This window comes from Arachis ipaensis, chromosome B6 (genome assembly GCF_059453495.1).
Source record: "Arachis ipaensis isolate K30076 ecotype BB chromosome B6, ASM5945349v1, whole genome shotgun sequence".
In the NCBI taxonomy this organism is placed as follows: domain Eukaryota; kingdom Viridiplantae; phylum Streptophyta; class Magnoliopsida; order Fabales; family Fabaceae; genus Arachis; species Arachis ipaensis.
The window spans coordinates 41,458,047-41,479,669 of record NC_142441.1 but is presented as its reverse complement, the minus strand read 5'-3'; the positions used below and the strand labels follow the sequence as shown (position 1 = coordinate 41,479,669).

General features: G+C 37.4%; 1 protein-coding gene across 1 annotated transcript; it reads right to left on the bottom strand.

The window, feature by feature from the left end:
• Positions 1 to 6,570: 6,570 nt before the first annotated feature.
• LOC107648618 (fructose-1,6-bisphosphatase, chloroplastic-like) lies at positions 6,571 to 7,324 on the bottom strand. Its single transcript, XM_088489915.1, has 4 exons — positions 7,310 to 7,324; positions 6,946 to 7,078; positions 6,768 to 6,856; positions 6,571 to 6,630 (listed from the first exon to the last, which is right to left on the bottom strand). Exons 1-4 carry the CDS (start codon positions 7,322 to 7,324, stop codon positions 6,571 to 6,573), a joined length of 297 nt encoding a protein of 98 aa, XP_088346041.1.
• Positions 7,325 to 21,623: the final 14,299 nt, after the last annotated feature.

Sequence of the window (21,623 nt, the reverse complement as noted above, 5' to 3'; positions counted from 1 at the left end):
GGAAGTCTTGCAAGCTGCGCGTACGCACAGATCTGTGTGCACGCACACGTTGGGAATGGCATGCTGTTGGTGGCGCTAGCACACCTTGTGCGCGCACTCAACCTTGGAGATTTTGCTTCCTGTGCGTACGCACACTTTTAAAAATGCTTCTGGGCCTGCGCACACACACCCCTGTGCGTACGCACGCGACCCAGTTCCTTTTTAAAGCTATTGTTTTTAAGTCTTTCACATTCGTAACAAGCTTGTAACCTTCCGAGATATTATTTCACACTTATAAAACCCAATTTCATCCCCTAAATCTTAAATTGATGTAAAATGCCTAGTGAATGAGAGTAAGCTAGGGAAGAGGGTAACTTGTGGAGGAAGAAAGGGGATGTTATGATGAGTATGATGAATGATGATAATATGAGGTGTTGAGGAGGATGGTGGAGTGCTATATATGATGTGAGATGAATGGCTGTGTGTAATGATGATTATGGATGATTACGGATCATGATTTGTAAGCCGGGTGGCTGAGATGAATGTTAATTTACGGCTGTGATTTATATGCATATATGCTGAATTGTTGATTATTTTGATGGTTGCACTCCACCTATCTGAGATACGAGTTTCCCTAGGTGAAAGCAGTGGCTAGCCACCACGTGCTCCAGGTGGAGACTTGATTCTCTGCTGACCCTATGTCGTAAGTGTGGCTAGACACTGTGAAAGTTCCGGATGAGATCGCCCCCGTAAATATACACCAGTGAGGGTGTTGGATATATATGAAATTATGATTTATGTTGAGTATAACTCGAGTTGGGGATTCACGATAGAGAGACAGTCCAATGGTTAGCTACCAGGACTTGTCGGGTTGGCTTTATAACCGACAGATGAGACTCATCAGCCACTAGGACAGGCATGCATCATATGCATTATATGTGATTTGTTTGGAATGCCTAATTGCTTGCATCATTACTTGATAATTGCCTAATTGTCTTACTTGCTTCCTACTTGTGCATTTCTTTATTTCATATACTTGTGCTTGCATTTCAATTACTGTTGGCGGGGGAGGTTTGCAGGATTTGGAAAGCGGATATCTAGTTAGCCTGAAGATCCTTAAGTTAGTCGCCTGTTTTCATTTCTTATGGTTTAGTTGTATTTATACGCTTTGATTATAATCTGGAGGTTCTAGGATTGCCTTTGGCTTTCCCAGTACATTACATGTTAGATATTTGGGCACTGTTACCATGCTGAGAACCTGCGGTTCTCACCCATGCAGATTTTTTTGGTTTTTAGATGTAGGACGTGAGGCTCCTCGCTGAGGCATGCTGGAGACTTCCTTTTGGCAGAGATCCTTAGCTTTTGGGATTTTATTTTGATCTTATATACCTTTTTAGATACTTATATTCTCCACTGTATATGTATTTTGTATTAACTCCTCTTAGAGGTTATTTTGGAGAAACAGGTTTTGTATTTTGTCTTTTGGGTTCTTTTAGGCAATTCTTATATATATATATATATATATATATATATATATATATATATATATATATATATATATACTTATATGCTCGGACCGGTTATCTTCGCAAACCGAGTTCTGAGTCTTGATATCTGTATTTTGGCAATCTTTTGTATATCTTTTCGCTTTAGCTTATTCTCTATCTGTTCATTTACGTTATCGATAAGAGTGTTGCGTGTTTTGATTTAAACGGTTTTGATATACCCCTTTTTCTTCAAAGGCTCCTAGTTATAAACGTTCTTGCAATACTATATGTACTAAATTTTGTTTATAGAGGTCGTAATACCTTGTCACCTCTGTCTTATGACTTAAGAATAAGACTCTACGTGGTAGGGTGTTACATTATGGTATCAGAGCAGTTTGTTCTTGTAGAGCCTGAGGGACGGACTGACTATGCTTCTGTGCATTCTCTATGTTTGTGTTTATCTGCCATTAGGATATCTGACTGATATAACTGGCATAGACGTTCATGAGCATGCATTTGGGACTTTGAAGCACTAGACTTCCGATATTGAGACTGATCAACTTGATATCGATTGTTTGGTGTGTATAGGAACCAGATGGCGCCTCATGGATGCAGTCGAGGCCGTGGGAGAGGACGTGCCGGTACTTGATAAGCTGGAATCGTTGTCGGTAAGAAATTTCTCTTGTAGAAATAAGAATTTCGTTGTAAGCATAGCTCCAAACCAACAAACAACTCTCACATCAAATTAAATTTTTGATTTTGTCACATGTACAAACCCCAATGAGAATTAACCGAAGTATTAAGACTCCGGGTCGTCTCACAAAGAGTTGCAATGAAGTGTTTAATTATTGGCTATGAAAATGCAAAGGGGGGGTTGATTTGATATTTGACAAGAAAATATAAATGATAAGAAAGTAAAACAACAAGAACTAATAAAAGAAATAGTAAGAACTCTTGGCTAGACATAGGTAATTGAGATCACCATCCTTGTCTACATACCAAATATTGATAATTATGAGAGGCCAACCCATTAAGTCTACTTCCAAAGCCTTAAGTACGTAATATCTACTCCTAGGCTTGAAGTACGTCAAATAGGCTTGATCACATCCACCCATAAGTCCTAACCTATCTACTAATTAGCTTAGTAGTGGGTTAGCATCAATGAGCTTCAAATTGATCACACAGGGTTCTCAAATCACCAATTCAATGAGACCCAAATGACTCAAGGTCACTCAATTCCCTTAGCCTAGGCCAAGAGCAAAGAAAACTACTCAAAAACTAGAGGAAACATTTTATCAAACACTTAGTGTACAAGAAAAGTAAACATCATAAAATGCAAAAATTAAAGGAAACCCATAACTATCAATAGCAAGTAATCAATAATATAAAGCAAGATCAACATAAAAGAACATGAAAACATAAAATTGCATTAACGAAAATTAAGATCCAACAATTGTTCATCAACATTAAAGAGAGCAAAATAAGAAATGACAAGTAAAACTAGAAGAACAAAGATGTAGTAACAAGAAATTAAAAGGGAAGACTAAATCAAAACAAGAATTGAAAATTGGATTTAAGAAAATTAAACCTAAACTACCCTAAATTCTAGAGAGAAGTGAGAGCTTCTCTCTCTAGAAACTAAGCTAAAGCATAATGAAACTAGACTATGACTAAGTGTGTTGACTCTCCTTCAATCCTTGGCTTGAATAGCATCAGAAATGAGTTGGGTTGGGCCCAAAGTGAGCTGCAAAATCGCTGGGGGCGATTTCATTAAAGTGGCACTACAAAAAATTCTGGTTAAAACGGCGGTTTTTTTGGGTATTTACGGCGGTTTGAACCGCCGTTATTACCAAGAACGGCGGTTTTTGGAAGTGACGTAATTCTGGGCGCCATTCTGGTTATTACGGCGGTTTTCTGAAAATCGCCGCAATTTCCTGTGATAAAACGGCGGTTTTTGAATAGGTTAAAACGGCGGTTAAAACCGCCGTTATTTCCTGGGTTAAAACGGCGGTTTTTGGATAGGTTAAAACGGCGGTTTGAACCGCCATTATTACCCTGACAGAGTGGTGTTCTGATTGGTTAAAACGGCGTTTTTGAATGGGTTAAAACGGCGGTTTGAACCGCCATTATTACCCTGATAGAGTGGCGTTTTTATTGGTTAAAACGGCAGTTTGAACCGCCATTATTACCCTGACAAAGTAGCGTTTTGGTTGGTTAAAACGGCATTTTGAACCGCCGTTTTTACCCTGACATAGTGACTTTTGGTTAGTTAAAATTACATTTTTGAAATGCCGTTTTTACCATGACAGTGCCATTTTTATTGGTTAAAAATGACATTTTTTGTCGTTTAAAAAGGTCATTTTTACCGTATTAAACAAATAATTTTTTTATTTAAAATTTTACAATAACAAGAAATCATAACTCATCAACAAAATATTACATAACTCATAAATAAAATATTAAACATAATATATAATTTTTTAGTATTGGAAATAAAAAATAATAACTCCTATACAAATATAGTATTGAAAGTCTTAATATATAACTCTTAATACATCAAGTCTCTATCATAAAAAAAAATCACACTGCTCTATTATTCGCTTCAAAAGATCTACTTTTTAACTCTTTTGGCGATGGAATCTTACTCTCTTGATCCAATTCCTACAACAAAAATATAATTTAAAAAAAAATAAAAAAAATAAATAAATAAACCATTAACTTGAACATCACAAAATAAATTTAAACAAAAAATGAGAATTAAGAACAACCAAACAGTAATCTTGTTTATATATCCATGTATATGACATAGTGGCCAGTGAAAGAAATCAAAGGATTTGATCTGCAGGGGCAATATGATTATGCATATATCCCCACCCCCAATATAGATAAGCCCATCAAAATTTAAATTTTTATAAAAAAAAAAATCTATTAATTAGACACCTACCTAAAATAGATAAAATATTCCAATAATTTTGACCTAGATAAAAACAAAAGGTAAAAATGCTAACCTACCGTAGCCAAATTCACCGCTCCAAATAAAATCCAGGAATTTGGTAATACAGTTTGGCCAATCCAATCATAATATCCAACATTTCAAGCTATTTTCTAGAGTATAATTACTTTCTGGAAGTTCATCTTTTATCTAACGTTTAAATACATGCATTTTTACTAATTTCAAAAAAATTTTAAACTTTTTAATTGATTAGCTCTTTCTACAAGTTTTTTTCTTTATTATAGGTATTGAAATCTTTCTTATTTATAATCATATTTTGGTATAAGAACCAAAGTAACGCTTATTCATTTAAAAAAAAAATGAAAAACAATAACATGAAGCATTTAAAGCATCATATATAATTATATATAGCCATGGTAGAACAAACAACCTCCCACCCACAATTAATTCTACACCCGAGTTTCTTTTCTGGGAAATATATGTTATTCAGTTTGTCTTGGATATCAATACTAATCACTACAACCCGTTAATCAATTTATTTTCTCTCAACTTAGTAAAAGGAGCTAATTGAATAAAGAACAAATTCTGCAATAAACTTTATCCATGAAAGGCAACATTACCTCGCCGCACAGAAGTTGTTTCATTTCTTGTAAACAGGTATTGACCAATAAAAATAGTATCACTCTTCTTCACGGCCTACAAAATTATGGACATAATAGTTAAGACAAGCATCATAAACACAGAAATAATCAATATAAAATGAAAAATAAGAAAACAAAATTTGCAAACCCACACAAAAGAGAAAGGAGAGGTTTTAAAGAATATGGAGGAAAAATGTTTCCTGAATTGTTTGAGTACTAGAACTTCAGAGGAGTAGTATTTCTATACAGTCAAACATAAATAAAGAAACTATATAAAATATTTTTAATGTTACTGCCACTGTGGATGTTATTTATTAACTAGGGATACATTATTCATCTAATCTTATGACTACTATTTCTAACCCTCAAACTGGTACGCATGGGAAATACTCAATCCTAAGATTTTGTAAGGATGTAAATCAGTTGAATGTTTGAACTGATAAATTAAGCATCCTTCCAAAGGACTTTAAACAAAATGACACTTTTTCAAATTTTATTATATTCAATTCTTTCAAGAAACATCAGATTATAACACCAAGTTAGAAACAACTCCTAACAAAGGATACTGAAAGTGAAATTTGAGTTGTGTGACAAGGTGAAGGTAAAAGTTCGTTTATATCATTGAAGACATAGAGGATCTTGTGTCATCAGCACAAAGAGTGGAGGAATGGAACTCACCTATCCTATCAAGTAAATAGGCAGGGTCAATTATTCATAATTTGAACAACCAACCTTGTTAGGTACTTACATCAAATGCATGGGCCTTCAGAGAATTTGGGATCTGGGAGTGATAGAAACCTCAAGGCGGATAATATTACTGATGAGGAAATTAAAAACACTGGCCGAAAAAAGAGCTATATGTGAAGATTTTCAGCCACAAAGTGTTTTACCAGATGAATTAAGATCAACTGTCTCAAAAAATTCTTTCAGTTATTGCTGAAAAAATTCAGAATCATCCAGAAGTTCAGGATCACCATAAGTTTGGGCTTCCTAAGCAGAGTGAATTATAAAACAACGTCATGTTTAAAACTACAATGACAAGAGAGAACACTACTTGCTAATCATCACTTACTAGGCACACAATTGCTGATAAATCAATACTAAAATTAACCAGTAATGTATAATTCTTACCCTATCTTTCATGTTATCCTTAACCTCGTGAACCTGGACAATGGAGATATATGCTGGTGAGTAGACATGATGGTTAAAAGTAAAGCTTAGCATACTCTGAAATCCACAGAACGCTTCTATAACAACTAAGATTAAGCGACCAACTTACATATCCAAATACACTAACAGCAGATTTTCTCAACCGCATCTGTTTGATCATTCTACTGCGGCCCCTCATATAAGCAGCACTTGATTAGTTATATCCTGCTATGAAACAACACATTATGAGTAAAATAACATGCCTCTCACATTGCAAAATCCTTAGTCCACTTTCAGAACCTGACCTGATTAAACACATTTTTCCACCGCAACAAGAACAAGAGGTGCAATTACATGAAGGCTAATTCCTGCCATGGCACGAAGTGCCCATGCCCGGACCAATGATCAGCAGCAAAACAAGCTGCATAATCAGCAACAAAACATTAAAATAATCAATCCATACAATCAAAATTTAACTCATCTCAAAGAAGCTAATAACACAAACTAAACTACTTAACATAACACCACATGTGTGAAGGAAATTTGATGATAGCATACCGTGCAAGAGCTACTGTACATACAATAACCAGCTGCCAACATGTTCTTGCCAGGTTGCAGAACGTCTTCTAAGGTTGGTTCGTGCTCATCTTTCAGCATATAGATCCCAAATATCTAAATCAAGTACAATATCAAAGAATAATTGAAAGAGAAGCTTTGAATAGGATAATATACTCACTCTCTGGATTTGGCGAGCATGCAAAATCAGGAATCTGCCAAAATAATAACAATAATTTGCAACGATAATCCAAATGGTTTGGGGGTGTGTCCCCACTCACACTCGATCCCTTTGTCAGAACACACATAAACACCTAGTGGATACATCCGGAAGGTTCAGATCACTCTTAACTCTTTATAATGCTAAAAGCTATAATTAATCAATGTTTTATAAAAGAAAATATATAGATTAAGAATTACTGTTGTTCCAAGTTAAAAATTTATTCATTTGTTTCATCTGCACCGTAACTGAATATTGACTCCAATATATCTTACACATACATCAGTTAAAAAATAAATAAATGAGAGAAGAAAAAATCTCTTACCCAAACACCATCCATAAATCATCTCTTGAGCTTTGCCTAAATGGAAGCGGCTGTTGATTCAACATATTTATGGCAAAAAGGATACCATCCTATTGATTTAAAAAAATCATATATCAGTCATAAGAGTTGATTGATTTAAAACAAAAATGGAATTTGATCACATTAATAACAGGATGATAAAAAATACAACAGATAAGAGTACTAAGATCTATCTGTAATGTTACAGAGAGAGTGAGAGGAGCGATGGTATTCAATGCTAACTATTACATCCAATGTTTTCCTGTCGGGTGTGCAGAACACAATTGTTGAGACAGGTGCAAGCTGGAATTAAACCAATTATTATAGCTGTCATGTCCTAACTCATATATGTAAAAGAACCAATTAAGTTGTGCAATTTATGAAGCATGTAAAGGCATTAGAAGGCCTTGGGGTTGAAGGAAGAGGCAGGAAAAAAAAAGACAAAATGGAAAATTTTACAGCTTCATTCAAATGCATATTTTGCTTCATGTACCTAAGTAGTTAAAATTTGGAACTGTGCTTTTCTTCTGTAGAGTCAGAGATTAACCACGATTAAGGTGTACTTAATGCAATGGAAGCGCCTCCTGAATTGCAATGTCTTGAGATATTCTTTTATCGAAGACAGTGGTTGCCTGATTGGATGAAAACATTGAGGAATTTCTTAAAAGCTTTCAAATTTTAAAAAAAAGTATAACAACTCAAGTAAATTCCTTAAAAGCTTTTTTGCCAATAGAAAACATGAAGAAGAACATCTATGCAGTTCACAGTGCACGTAATACCAGGAGAAAACAAGTATTCACATGATTCTAATCAATCCTATAATTATGAAGAAATTCAGTGAAGACCTTACTCAATTTCTTCTAACAATCCCCAATTTTTGACCTAAAAATAAATTGAACAAGGAAGAAAATCAAAACCTGGAATTAAATAAAATAAGTAGCAGTTGGCATAGAACAATCAAAACCTAAAATCAAACGAAATAAGGTAGATGAGGAGATGAGAAGCTCGAAGAACAGAAACTAATAGAATACCTCGCAAATCGCATCCACGGAAGCAAATGTACCATCAGAGGAGAAGCATTGATGGACATGACATCGATGGAGGAGAAGAATCATTGATGGAGGAGAAGCTCGCAGAGCAGCAGTGATGAAGATTTCGAATTCTGCCACACCAACGCAACTCTCACACACATAAAACAAGGAATCGAAAGAATAGTAATAAAAAGAGAGGAAGTAACAAATCATGAATCAAAAGAAGATGAAGAAGAAGAGGATAAGAGTTTTGTATAAAAACCTAGAAGGGAGAACGGACACGGAAAATACGAGTTAGGGTAAGAAGCTCGCACAAGATAGAACGCCGAAGCTCGATGGAGGAGAAGCTCGCATCAATGGCAGAGAAGCTCACAAGAATAGAGGAGAAGCTCGCATCAATGGAGGAGAAGAAGCCACTGGAGGAGAAGCTCGTTGCTCACGCTCTACTCTTCTACTTGCAATTAGGTTTAGGTTGGGCTTTCTTCTACAGCGATTAGTACTGCCAAAATCACTTAAAATATCCTTGATTTACAAATATATTATGGCAGTGACATAAACTGCCTTAATCCATGAATATTGTGGCGTTTTCAAAAAACTGCCTTAATATTAATGACGTTTTAATCAGTTTTTTTTTGTAGTGTGGGCCACGGACAGCATCGGCGCGCGCGCGCAAAGTGCGAGTGTGCGCCCCTGAACGCGAAGCAACATATAGCAAAATTTATATCATTTCGAAGCCCCGGATGTTAGCTTTCCAACGCAACTGGAAACGCCTCATTTGGACCTCTGTAGCTCAAGTTATGGTCGATTGAGTGCGAAGAGGTCGGACTTGACAGCTTTACGGTTCCTTCATTTCTTCATGAGTTCTCCCACTTTGCATGATTTTCTCCTCATTTCTTCCATCCGATACTTGCCTTATGAACCTGAAATTACTCAACAAACACATCAAGGCATCGAATGGAATTAAAGTGAATTAAAATCACCAATTTTTTTGCCTAAAAAGCATGTTTTCACATTTAAGCACAAATCAAGGGAGAATTACAAAACCATGCTATTTCATTGAATAAATGTGGGAAAAGGTGATAAAATCCCCCAAAATAAGCACAAGATAAACCACGCAATCGGGGTTTATCAAATCTCCCCACACTTAAACTAAGCATGTCCTCATGCTAAAATCAAGAGAGAACAAAGGGTATCAACATTTATTCAATGTAAATAAACTATATGCAACCTAAACTATATGAATGCAACTAAATGCAAAATGATTCTACCTACTTGGTTAAAAATAAATCAATCCTCCAAGAGCATGTATAAACGGGTAGGGCTAAGGTCGTATGATGACTCATGAATCCTACCAATTCAAGTATAAAAATGAAGTTCAAGTAGACTTGCAAGAAGAACGCTCATGAAAGCCGGGAATCATGGAGTTGAGCATCGAACCCTCACCGAAAGTGTTTGCACTCTAATCGCTCAAGTGTATAGGGTCGACTCTCTCAATGCTCTCCTAATCATGCTTTCCAAGATTTGTTTTTCATCTAATAATCAACATTGATTTCATGCATGCACACAATTATCATGAGGACTTTTCATAGGTTGTAATGGCGCTAGGGTTAAGGTAAGGATGCATATTTGGTCAAGTGGACTTGAAATTTGAATCTTTGATTACCTTAAACTTCCCACCTAACCTGTATAGCAACCTATACAATTTAGACTATCCTAACTACCCATTTTTCACTTTTTCACATACTCATGCATTTTCTTTTTGATTACAACTCATATGCATTGATCTTTATTGAGCTTCACTTTGCTTCGGGGCATTTTGTCCCCTTTTTATTTCTTTTCTTTTCTTTTTCTTTTCTTTCTATAATTTTTTTTCTTCTTTTTTTTTTCAAACTATATACATGAACATCAATGCATAAGGTCTATATATTTTATCAATACATGAGTATCTACCCAATTCCTAATATTTACAACAAAATACAAAACTACCCTTTTTCTCAACCAATGTCCCAAGTTTTTCCATACTTGAATGATACACACACACTAGCCTAAGCTAATCAAAGATCCAAATAAAGGACATTTATTGTTTTTCGCTTTAAGGCTTGTAATGTGCTAAAATTAAGAACAAAGTGGGTTAATCGTAGGCTCAAATTGGCTAACAATGAAGAGGTAGGGCTATTTGGGTAAGTGAGCTAATGAAACAATGGCCTCAATCATATAAATGCATGAATACACAAAATAATGGACATAGAGAATCAAACAAATCAAAGATTACAATCATAGAAAGAGAATACTACACACAAGAAGGAAGAATAAGTGGTTATAAAATGTAACCACGCAGTTAGGCTCAAATCTCACAAGCTTGTGTTCTTAGCTCAAAAACCATGTTCCAAAATAAATTCTTTCAAGAAAGTTTGTCACAAAATTTTTTTTTTTCAAATTGGTAGGGTGCCCTAAAATAATTTTTTCTTGGAAAAGAAATCATCACCCTAACCAAGTAGTCCTAACATAAAAAGAAATGACAGAATATATACAAATTATAACTAACATGCAACCTATCATGCAATGCAACAACTAACTAACAAAGAAATTGGTGTTGAAGGAAAGAAATTTTTACCCATGGAAATCGGTCGGACGACCTCCCCACACTTAGAAATTTGCACCGTCCTCGGTGCATGCAAAGAAGAACAAGGTGGGTGGGTTGCTGCAATTGATGAGATCCTTCAAAAGGTTGTGCAGATGGACTTGTTTGTTGCCCCATTTGAAGCTTATCCTTTCCCTCTTTTGGTGGCCAACCTCAAAGGAGAGAAAAAGAAAGAGAATTAAGCCTATATCAACGATATTAAAGCAAATATAATATAGGCAGGGGCTAATGCCAAATAAGAATAGGGTCCTCACTACATGGTAGCTACAACATGTGAGTGAGAAGACAATGTAAGCTAAGGCATATTGACTAACACTTGATGCAAGAGTAAAGTCAAAGCATGAAGAGCACTCAAAAGCATCAAGTTCAACTAGAAAGAATGGGTAATGAAAAAAAAAACATGTAAGCTCATATCAATGCACAAAGGATACAAGAGTCATACAAGATTAAGCATTGATTCAAAAGTTTCATTACCCATCAATATCAAACAAGTCAAGAAGCACCAAGATAAACCAAGAAATTCTCAACAATTGAATAAGAAAATTCAACACCATTATTAAAATAAAAAACTCCTTTTTTTTTTACCGGCGCGGACGCGCAAAGTGCGCGCACGCGCGGGTGGTAGGCACAGAATAGGCACAAAAGTGGCACAACTCTCTGGAAAATGTACCAGGAGTGCAAATGGCGCTATCGGCGCGCACACGCATGGCGTGCGTGCGCGCACGCGCGAGTTGGTTTGTGCCTCGCGCACAAAGTAGGCGCAAGTTAGGCACAGCTCTCTGAAATTTGGCTTGGAGGTGAAATCTTTGCATCCACGCGTACGCGTACATGGCGCGTCCGCGTGGATGATCGAAAATGCTTGAGGCGCGCGTACGCGCGCAGTGCACGTACGCGTGGATGGTGCTCTGTTTTTCAAAATTTTTTCATGTTCTTGCACCAATCCAAGCATTCCAAACCTCCAAACAGCTATCCAAACACCATAAAAGCCTTGTTCAACATGCTAAACTACTGAATAAACTCAACAATTAAGCTACAAACTTAAGACACAAATCTAATGAAACAAACCAACAACCAAAATATTAAAACAAAAGTTTGCAAAGAAGAAAACTACCTAACAATGGTAACTCAAATCACTTATTAACCAAATCTAAAAGAGAGTGGAAAGAGTTTACCATGGTGGGGTGTCTCCCACCTAGCACTTTTAGTTTAAGTCCTTAAGTTGGACATTTGGGAAGCTCCTTGTTATGGTGGCTTGTGCTTGAATTCATCTTGGAACCTCCACCAATGCTTGGTTTTCCATTGTGCTCCAAAATTCAAAACTAATAGCACCAAGCTTTGATGAAGTTGCACACAAGCTAAGGGCTTCCAAAATTGATTTTCATCTATTCCTGGATCCCAAATCTTGTTTCTACACCCATCTTCAAGTTGATCATCACAATTCCAATTGGGTGGAAAGTGATCCGAATTCTCAAGTGAACACCAAAGCATCTTCCTAGACCCTTTTAGTTGAGAATTATACCAATCATTGCACTTGAACTTTGAATTTCCAACCATAAAGAACCTTGATTGACATTTCCACCCACTACTCAATTTTCTTTTGTTCTTAACCCCACAAAGAGCTCTAAGTTGCCCATCCGTCTCAAGCAAACCATATTCAAGTGAGAAATTAAAGCTTAGGGATAAGAGTTTTACCCACTTGAATGTTGTGTTGGATGGTAACTTAGGAAGGGACGTCTCCAATGGTCCTGTAAGTTCCATTCCCTTGTGCTCTTCTTTGAATACCTCCACCTCTTGGCAAGCTTCTTCCATGTTCACCTATTGACAAGGCTCTTCATGTCCAATTACTTCCTCACCAACCTCTTCTAGCTCTCCTCCATTTTTCATATCACAACTTGGAGGTAATGTAGAACTTGTCTCAACATCCACCTCAATTTCAAGAGGAGAAGATTTTTTAAATACCAAAGGATCATGTGTTGGTGTGGGCTCATCTTTAAGAGGAAGATTTGTTGCTTGCTCACCTTCTTCCAATTCTTCATCATTCATTATATGCTTAGGAGGTTGCGCACCCTCCTTAACATCGCCTTCAAGCTCAATGGAAGAGGGTTCAACAACTTCCACAAATTCCTCAACAATGTTACTTGGTGTGGAAGTGTTCTCAAACTTGGAATCCACCTCTTGTTCAACTTCCTCTAACTCTTCAACCACTTCTTCTTCTTCTTTAACAATCTCTCCCTCCTCCACTTGTTGTAAGACATACCCCATCTCCTTGTCCTCATGTTGAGATTCTAAAATCTCCTTCATGCTCCTTTCTTCGGTTGATTTCTCACACTCATCTGTGGAGATGCTTTGCTTGTTGCATGAGTCCCATGAGTCTAAGTTGGCTTTAATTTTGGCAAGGTTAGCCTCAATAGCTTCATAATTCCTCCTTTGGACTTCCTCTTGCTCCTTTTGACGGATTATTGCTTGAAGCTGATCCATTTCTTCCTTGAGACGATCCATTGACTCTTGGATGGATGGATGTGGGTGTTCTTCCTTGGAGGGTTGTGGTGGAAAGGGAAATTTATTATGTGGTTGAAAGTTATCATACATGGGAGGTGATTCATCTTGGTAAAGGTAGTGAGGTGGTGGTTCTTGAGGGTATTGGTGGTGGAATTGGGGTGGTTCTTCATATGGTTCATATGGATCATAAGGCGGTTGGTATGGTGGATATGGGTTGGGGTCATATGGAGGTGTTTGGTGAAAAGGGGCTTGTGAGTAGGGTTGAGGTTCATGTTGAGGATAAGAATCATAAGCATATGGTGGTGGTGCTTGATTATCACAAAAGGAGTCACCATAGCCATTGAATTGACATGTATTAGAATGGTAATTATACCTATAAGTATCCGGAGGTTGTTGCCAATAGGAGTGATTAATTCCTTGAGGCTCCTCCCATCTTTGTTGGTTCCATCCATAATGAGTGTCATCATTGAAGTTCACATTTTCTACAACACAATTAGAACCAAACTCATAGCCAAGGTGAGAATTCATGATAGCAAGAGAAAAGGAAAAATAAAATCAAATAAGAAACAAAGAAAACCAAATCCTAAAACTAGTAAAAAAAAGCAAGTAATCCAAAAATCAAGCTATTCACACTATTCACATATGTACAATAGCCAAAAACATAACACCATTGCAACTCCCCGGCAACGGCGCCATTAATTTGATAAGTTGGAATCGTTGTCGGTAAGAAATTTCTCTTGTAGAAATAAGAATTTCGTTGTAAGCATAGCTCCAAACCAACAAACAACTCTCATATCAAATTAAATTTATGGTTTTGTCACATGTACAAACCCCAATGAGAATTAACCGAAGTATTAAGACTCCGGGTCGTCTCACGAAGAGTTGCAATGAAGTGTTTAATTATTGGCTATGAAAATGCAAAGGGGGGGTTGATTTGATATTTGACAAGAATATATAAATGATAAGAAAGTAAAACAACAAGAACTAATAAAAGAAATAGTAAGAACTATTGGCTAGACATAGGTAATTGAGATCACCATCCTTGTCTACATACCAAATATTGATAATTATGAGAGGCCAACCCATTAAATCTACTTCCAAAGCCTTAAGTATGTAATATCTACTCCTAGGCTTGAAGTACGTTAAATAGGCTTGATCACATCCACCCATAAGTCCTAACCTATCTACTAATTAGCTTAGTAGTGGGTTAGCGTCAATGAGCTTCAAATTGATCACACAGGGTTCTCAAATCACCAATTCAATGAGACCCAAATGACTCAAGGTCACTCAATTCCCTTAGCCTAGGCCAAGAGCAAAGAAAACTACTCAAAAACTAGAGAAAACATTTTATCAAACACTTAGTGTACAAGAAAAGTAAACATCATAAAATGCAAACATTAAAGGAAACCCATAACTATCAATAGCAATTAATCAATAATATAAAGCAAGATCAACATAAAAGAACATGGAAACATAAAATTGCATTAACGAAAATTAAGATCCAACAATTGTTCATCAACATTAAAGAGAGCAAAATAAGAAATGACAAGTAAAACTAGAAGAACAAAGATGTAGTAACAAGAAATTAAAAGGGAAGACTAAATCAAAACAAGAATTGAAAATTGGATTTAAGAAAATTAAACCTAAACTACCCTAAATTCTAGAGAGAAGTGAGAGCTTCTCTCTCTAGAAACTAAGCTAAAGCATAATGAAACTAGACTATGACTAAGTGTGTTGACTCTCCTTCAATCCTTGGCTTGAATAGCATCAGAAATGAGTTGGGTTGGGCCCAAAGTGAGCTGCAAAATCGCTGGGGGCGATTTCATTAAAGTGGGCCACGGACAGCATCGGCGCGCGCGCGCAAAGTGCGAGTGTGCGCCCCTGAACGCGAAGCAACATATAGCAAAATTTATATCATTTCGAAGCCCCGGATGTTAGCTTTCCAACGCAAATGAAACCGCCTCATTTGGACCTCTGTAGCTCAAGTTATGGTCGATTGAGTGCGAAGAGGTCAGACTTGACAGCTTTACGGTTCCTTCATTTCTTCATGAGTTCTCCCACTTTGCATGCTTTTCTTCTCATTTCTTCCATCCGATACTTGCCTTATGAAATTACTCAACAAACACATCAAGGCATCGAATGGAATTAAAGTGAATTAAAATCACCAATTTTTTTGCCTAAAAAGCATGTTTTCACATTTAAGCACAAATCAAGGGAGAATTACAAAACCATGCTATTTCATTAAATAAATGTGGGAAAAGGTGATAAAATCCCCCAAAATAAGCACAAGATAAACCACGCAATTGGGGTTTATCAGTACTCAAGGGTCGAAAACCAACCCGAATGACCCTGTGAACTTCATGGCTGCATTGCAGAACATGGCTGCTGCTATGTAGGCCACTGCTAAGGTACTCGGGTAGCAGATGAACAACAATCATAATGGGAGAAATGGCGAAAATGGGACTCAAGGTCAGATGACGTTGGCGACCTTCCTAAAGGTTGATCCGCCAAAGTTCAAGGGAACCACCAATCTGACTGAAGCCGACACTTGGTTTCAAGCTATGGAGCGAGCACTACAAGCGTAGTTGGTACCTGAGGAACAATGCATCGAGTTTGATACTTACTTGCTCACCGGAGAAGCATCACATTGGTGGCAGGGAACCCGATGTCTCCTGCAGTAGGGTGATGATCCTATCACCTGGGATGCCTTCCAGGTAGAATTCTACAAGAAGTACTTTCCGAATTCTGTAATGACAGCCAAGGAACTGGAGCTACTGCAGCTGAAGCAGGGTACTATGTCTGTATCTGAGTATACAGATAAGTTTGAGGAGCTGTTCAGGTTCTCCCGCATGTGTCAAGGAGCTCCAGGAGACTTCGAAGAGTGAAAATGCATCAAGTATGAAGGAGGGCTCCGAAGCGACATCTACAGCTCAGTAGGGCCTATGGAGATCAGGACTTTCTCTGAGTTGGTAAATAAGAGCAGAGTTACCGAGGAATATGTGAAGAAGGAAGCTACAGAGAGGGGAAGCCAAAGGGGATCATTCCCACAGAACCGAGGGAAGAGTTTTGCTCCTAGAGGTTGATGACAAGTCATCTTAGGCTAGTTTCACAAGCCTTTTTTATTAGTTTTTATTTGGTGTTCATGCATTTTTAGGCAATAAGTAAGTGTTTGAGTGATAATTTCATGCTTGTCTTAATTCAATCAAACATTGGTAATTTTATGCATTTTCATTAGATTTCTTACAAGATTTAGTTGATAATATGAATGATACAAGATTTGATAATTATGCCAAGGCTTTGATGTATTTGTTTGGTTGATGATAGGTGAAAAGATGAAGGAAAAGAAGCAGAAAGCACAAAATAAGCTCAAAGGAAGAATTTTGGACATACTTTTGAAGTTTGAGCACGCTTTGGAGCCTTAGGCCACGCTTTTAAAAGCGTGGCCCATGATTTAAACAAGGAGAAACTCTTGGCGCGAAATACAAATCTTGAAGACCCACGCGTACGCGTGCATGACGCGTACGTGTGGATGTGATCAGCGTTCACTCAGTGAGAACGCTACGTTCGTTATCAGAGAACGCCTGAGACAAAGTGCGAAGTTTGGATTCGAAGATTTGCTATCGACGCGTACGCATGCTTGACACATACGCGTGGATGTGATTTTTGTTAGAAGGCGTGCGAATGCGTGAATTGAGCGCAGCGTGGATTTGACATTTTGCAACCCACGCGTACGCGCGAATGATGCGTACGCATGGGAGGAGCGTTCATTGCATGAACGCTACATTTGTTTTGTGAACGCTGCAAGGGACGCATACGCGTAAGTGACACGTAATGATGTGTGGAAATCAGATTCCACACCAAAACTCACCGGCAAGTGTACCGGGTCGCATCAAGTAGTAATTAGTCATATGAGTGAGGTCGATCCCACATGGATTGATGGATTGAGCAATTTTAGTTAGGTGATGAATTTAGTTAAGCAAACAGTTGATGATTTGAGTGAATTGTAATCAACAGAAGCTAAATTGCATGAAAATAAAAGGGAGAGGGGAAATTGACAGAATCTAAAGTGCAGAAAATGTAAATTGAGCTGAAACTTAAAGTGCAAGTAATGTAAATGACTGAAACTTAGATTGCAAGAAATGTAAAAGGCTGAAGCTTAAAGTGCAAGAAAAATAAATGACTGAATCTAAATTACTGAGAAACTTAAATTGCTTGAAGATTAAAGGGATTTGGAAGCTGGCATTCAGAATTTAACAAGAAAATGCAAAATGTAATCATTCAGAGAAGTAGAAGATGAAATGAGTTGCAGAAGATCTAAGCAGAAATGGAAAATTGCTTGAAGAAGCAAAACAGATAGAAAACTTAGCTCAATTATGAAATCTAAAAGAGAAATTGAGGATTGAAGAGGAGCAATGAGATTAGAAAGTAGATCTAGATCTCAATTACCCCCTTGATCCAACAGAAAAGAAATTGCAGAAGAAATGTAAATGAAACAGCAAATGAAACTCAAATTCAATTCCTCAATTCTCAGAATTATGCAACAGAAGAGCAAAGATGAATTTCAGATTAAGAATTGAAATAGAATTTCTTCAATCTCAATCCCAAAATTCAAAACAGAAAGTAGAGGTTGCAGAAGAAAGTAAATAGAAAACTAGAGAGCAAGACTCAGATCCAATCTCAGTTTCAGAGCTCTCAATGAAAACTAAAGTTAAAGAAAATGAAAAATCAGCTAAAAATTAGAAGAAACCCCTTTTACAAATCAAACTAACTCCTATTTATACACTTTCTTTTTTTGATTTTTAGAATTTGGAGTGGGCTTTTCAAATTGGTAAAGAAGTGAATCCAAGATGGCTTTTTAATTGAAATTAGACCAAGGGCCACCTTCCAGTGGAGCGCTCGGTTAAGAAAGGAAACGTAGCGCTCTCTTGCCTTGTCCCAGGCTCGTGCCAAGCCTTTGGTTGTAGCGCTCAGTTAGTGAATTGAACGTAGCGCCCCTTGCCTTGGAGTGAGGCTCCCTCTTCGAATCTTGCTGGCTTCATTTGCTAGTGCTCGGTTAAGAGCTTCAACGTAGCGCTACATGCTTTGGATTGAGGCTCCCACTTTTGATCCCTGGCTGTCCCCTTTGTGCCAAATTTCGTGTAGTAAAGTAGCGCTTAGTTAACTGAATTAACGTAGCACCCTTTCTATGCCTTGTGTGCACTTCTCTTGGTTCCCATTTCGAACTTGGCTGGCTTTACTTCTTGATATCGCGCCTTGCTTTTATTTTTGATGGGCCACGATAAAGTGAAAAAAGTTAACGTAGCGCTTTCTCCAATTGAGCACTGGGCTTGTTAATTTGGCATCCTTGTAGCGCTTCGTTTGGAAACTTAACGTAGCGCCTTTACCTTTGCTTTGGTGCTTCTTCCTCTAGCGCTCAATTAGAGAGCGCTGCGCTCATTATTCAAGCGCTGGCCCTTGCCCCTTTTGATGTGCAATGCTTTAATGTCTTGGGTCACGCTTTTCAAAGCATGGCCTAAGGTCCAAAGCATGCTTTAAGATTCCTTTTTCCTTTTTTTTATTATTTCTTCACCTACAAGTAATCAAAACAACCAATCAAAGCATCACCAAATTCACAAGATTTCTAAATCATTCAAAAACCAACTAATTCTAGCTTAAACCTCATGATTTTGTGGCAAATAATTGATGGTTGATTGAATTGACATAACCATGCAAATCCACTCCAAATCACTTACTTATAATGCAAGAAAGTGCATAAAATCTAATGAAACAAGTGAAAAATGCTTGAAAAGCTAGCATAAGATGACTTGTCATCACAACAGCAAACTTAAATCTTGCTTGTCTCCAAGCAAGCACTCAACATAAGAAGAAATGAAATCAAACAGAGAAGCATACATGTCCTTATTTAGCAGATAATTGAACTTGGTTCATAGGGTTTTATGCAGACAAATGTAGCTCAATTATTCTTAGCTATCTGATATGAAATGTTTCCTTAAAGGTTCACTAGAGTTGTTGTTATGCTTCCTTGCTTTTTGATTGATCCCTGTTAGCTTTTTCTTTCTTTCTTTTGCTTAGAAAGCTTATTTATTAATGAAAGCTTGGTGGACAAGTGTTGCAGCAGCCTTTTGGCTTAGTTTTTGCTCAACACTTCTTCACCATAGACACTTGGCTCACAATTTCTTCCTAGGAACATTATGCCCAGAATCTCTTTGGATTACTAAATATTTTGTAACTAGGTTGCTCTTGATAATGGACTTTCGGTTGGCAATCCCAGATTAGTTAATCCAAGTGGCCAAGTTTTAAAATACTCCTCAGAACCTAATTGTCCAAGCATATCTTAGTACAAAAACACCACAGGCATATGTCCTAAGGTCCAAGCTATTGGTGTCTAGCCTTATTGTTTGTTTCTCTGCCAATTCTTGGCTTTTCTTTTTCTTTTTCTTTCTTATTTTGCTTCCTTCTCAAGGGGTATTCATTAATAAAAAGGCTTTATAATAGCAACCTAATTCATACTTCAAGAAACATTTTATTATGCAGCTTTTATTATTGAGATAATCATTAAATCAAACAAGTACCACCACTGAATTCTCATTCTAATTTCTACAACATTGAACAATTACTTTCTTGTTTCAAACATTTTTCTTTTATTTATGCAGAAGAGAACAAAACAGAATTTAAGCAAATGATTGATAACAAGCACAATACAGATCACTTGTAAGAAAACTACTTAGAATATGAATGTGCAAAACATTAAGCATTTGGAGGCATATCATGTTTCAGGTATGTATCATCCCTATTTAATTGAAAAACATGAAAGAAACTCCATCACCTCCTAATTGTCGTGCTCATTGCTCCTGCTTGATTCTCCTTTCTTCTTCCTCTTCTTGGTTGCATCTTGAGGTTCTTCAACAGGGCACCTTCGATCTCAAATAGGGTCTATCAGACCTGAGAGTCCAGCCTCCTCCAACCCATGCCGCATGTGTGCTACATGCTTCTTGGTTCTTACTCTCTGATGGTCTACTAACTCTTGGCATTGCTCAAATGACTTGATCTGTGGTTTCAATGCTGGCATGCTGTGGACTACATAATCCAACTTTGATTGGGTTTCTATATCATACTCCATTCTATCCATGTGTCTATGCTCCCCAATGGTATGATATATGTTCTTCCACTGATACAGATTCTGAGTGTATTCCCCATACTTGGCTTGTCGCAAAGACAATCTATCATATGATTCTCAAAAATCTGCTGATTGTTCCCTTTGCCCATCAAGAATCTTTGTTTAAAATTCTTGTTGTTGAGCCATCATTTGTTGCTGCCATTTCTCTTATTGTTCCATTTTTTGGCGCTGCCAGTTCTCTTGTTGCTCTCGATCCTTCAGATACTGCTCTTGTTGCCTCAAATATTGTTCTTGATATTGCTCCTGTGCTTTTGCGAATTGTTGAGACATTTCTTCAATGGTTCTCTACATTTGACTCAAATCCAGTGCACCAGAAGCTTGCTCTCCCTCTTCTTGTGGTCTTCTTCTTCCTTGGGATCTTCTTTCCTCTTGATTGTCATCATCAGTAGCACCTTTCATGCTTCTCCTTGTGATTCCCCTGCCTCCTTTTACCTTCTCTGTATCTTCATCTTCAAAGAGCACCCCAGCCCTGTTGCACAGCCTCAGAATAGTGCTTAGGTGACCAAGCCTACTTGATTTGCTTGTGCTCTCGGCCATCTCCTGAATGCTGCCTGCTATGAGCTGTGAGAGGTTGATTTCTCCTCCCTTTAAGATGCAATATGTCAGGATAGCTCGCTGGATTGTGACTTCTGAGGTGTTTGCAGTAGGCAGTATAGACTTCCTCACTATCTCGTACCACCCTTTGGCCTCTGGTATGAGATCTATTCTTTTCAAATGGCTTGGAGCTCCCTCTGAGTCCCTTTCCTAGTCTCTGTCTTCAAAGCATAACCCATGTAATATCTCGTCAGGGTCATTCTCACCCTGTAATCTTTCCTCAAAGCTAAGCTTTCCATAGGTTATCACTCTCAACTGTAGGGCCCTCATGACTGATGGTGGACTAAAATATACCTCAACACCCCTGACATATCTCTTATAAGGAGGGCTGTCCTGGCTTGTCTTCACAGTATT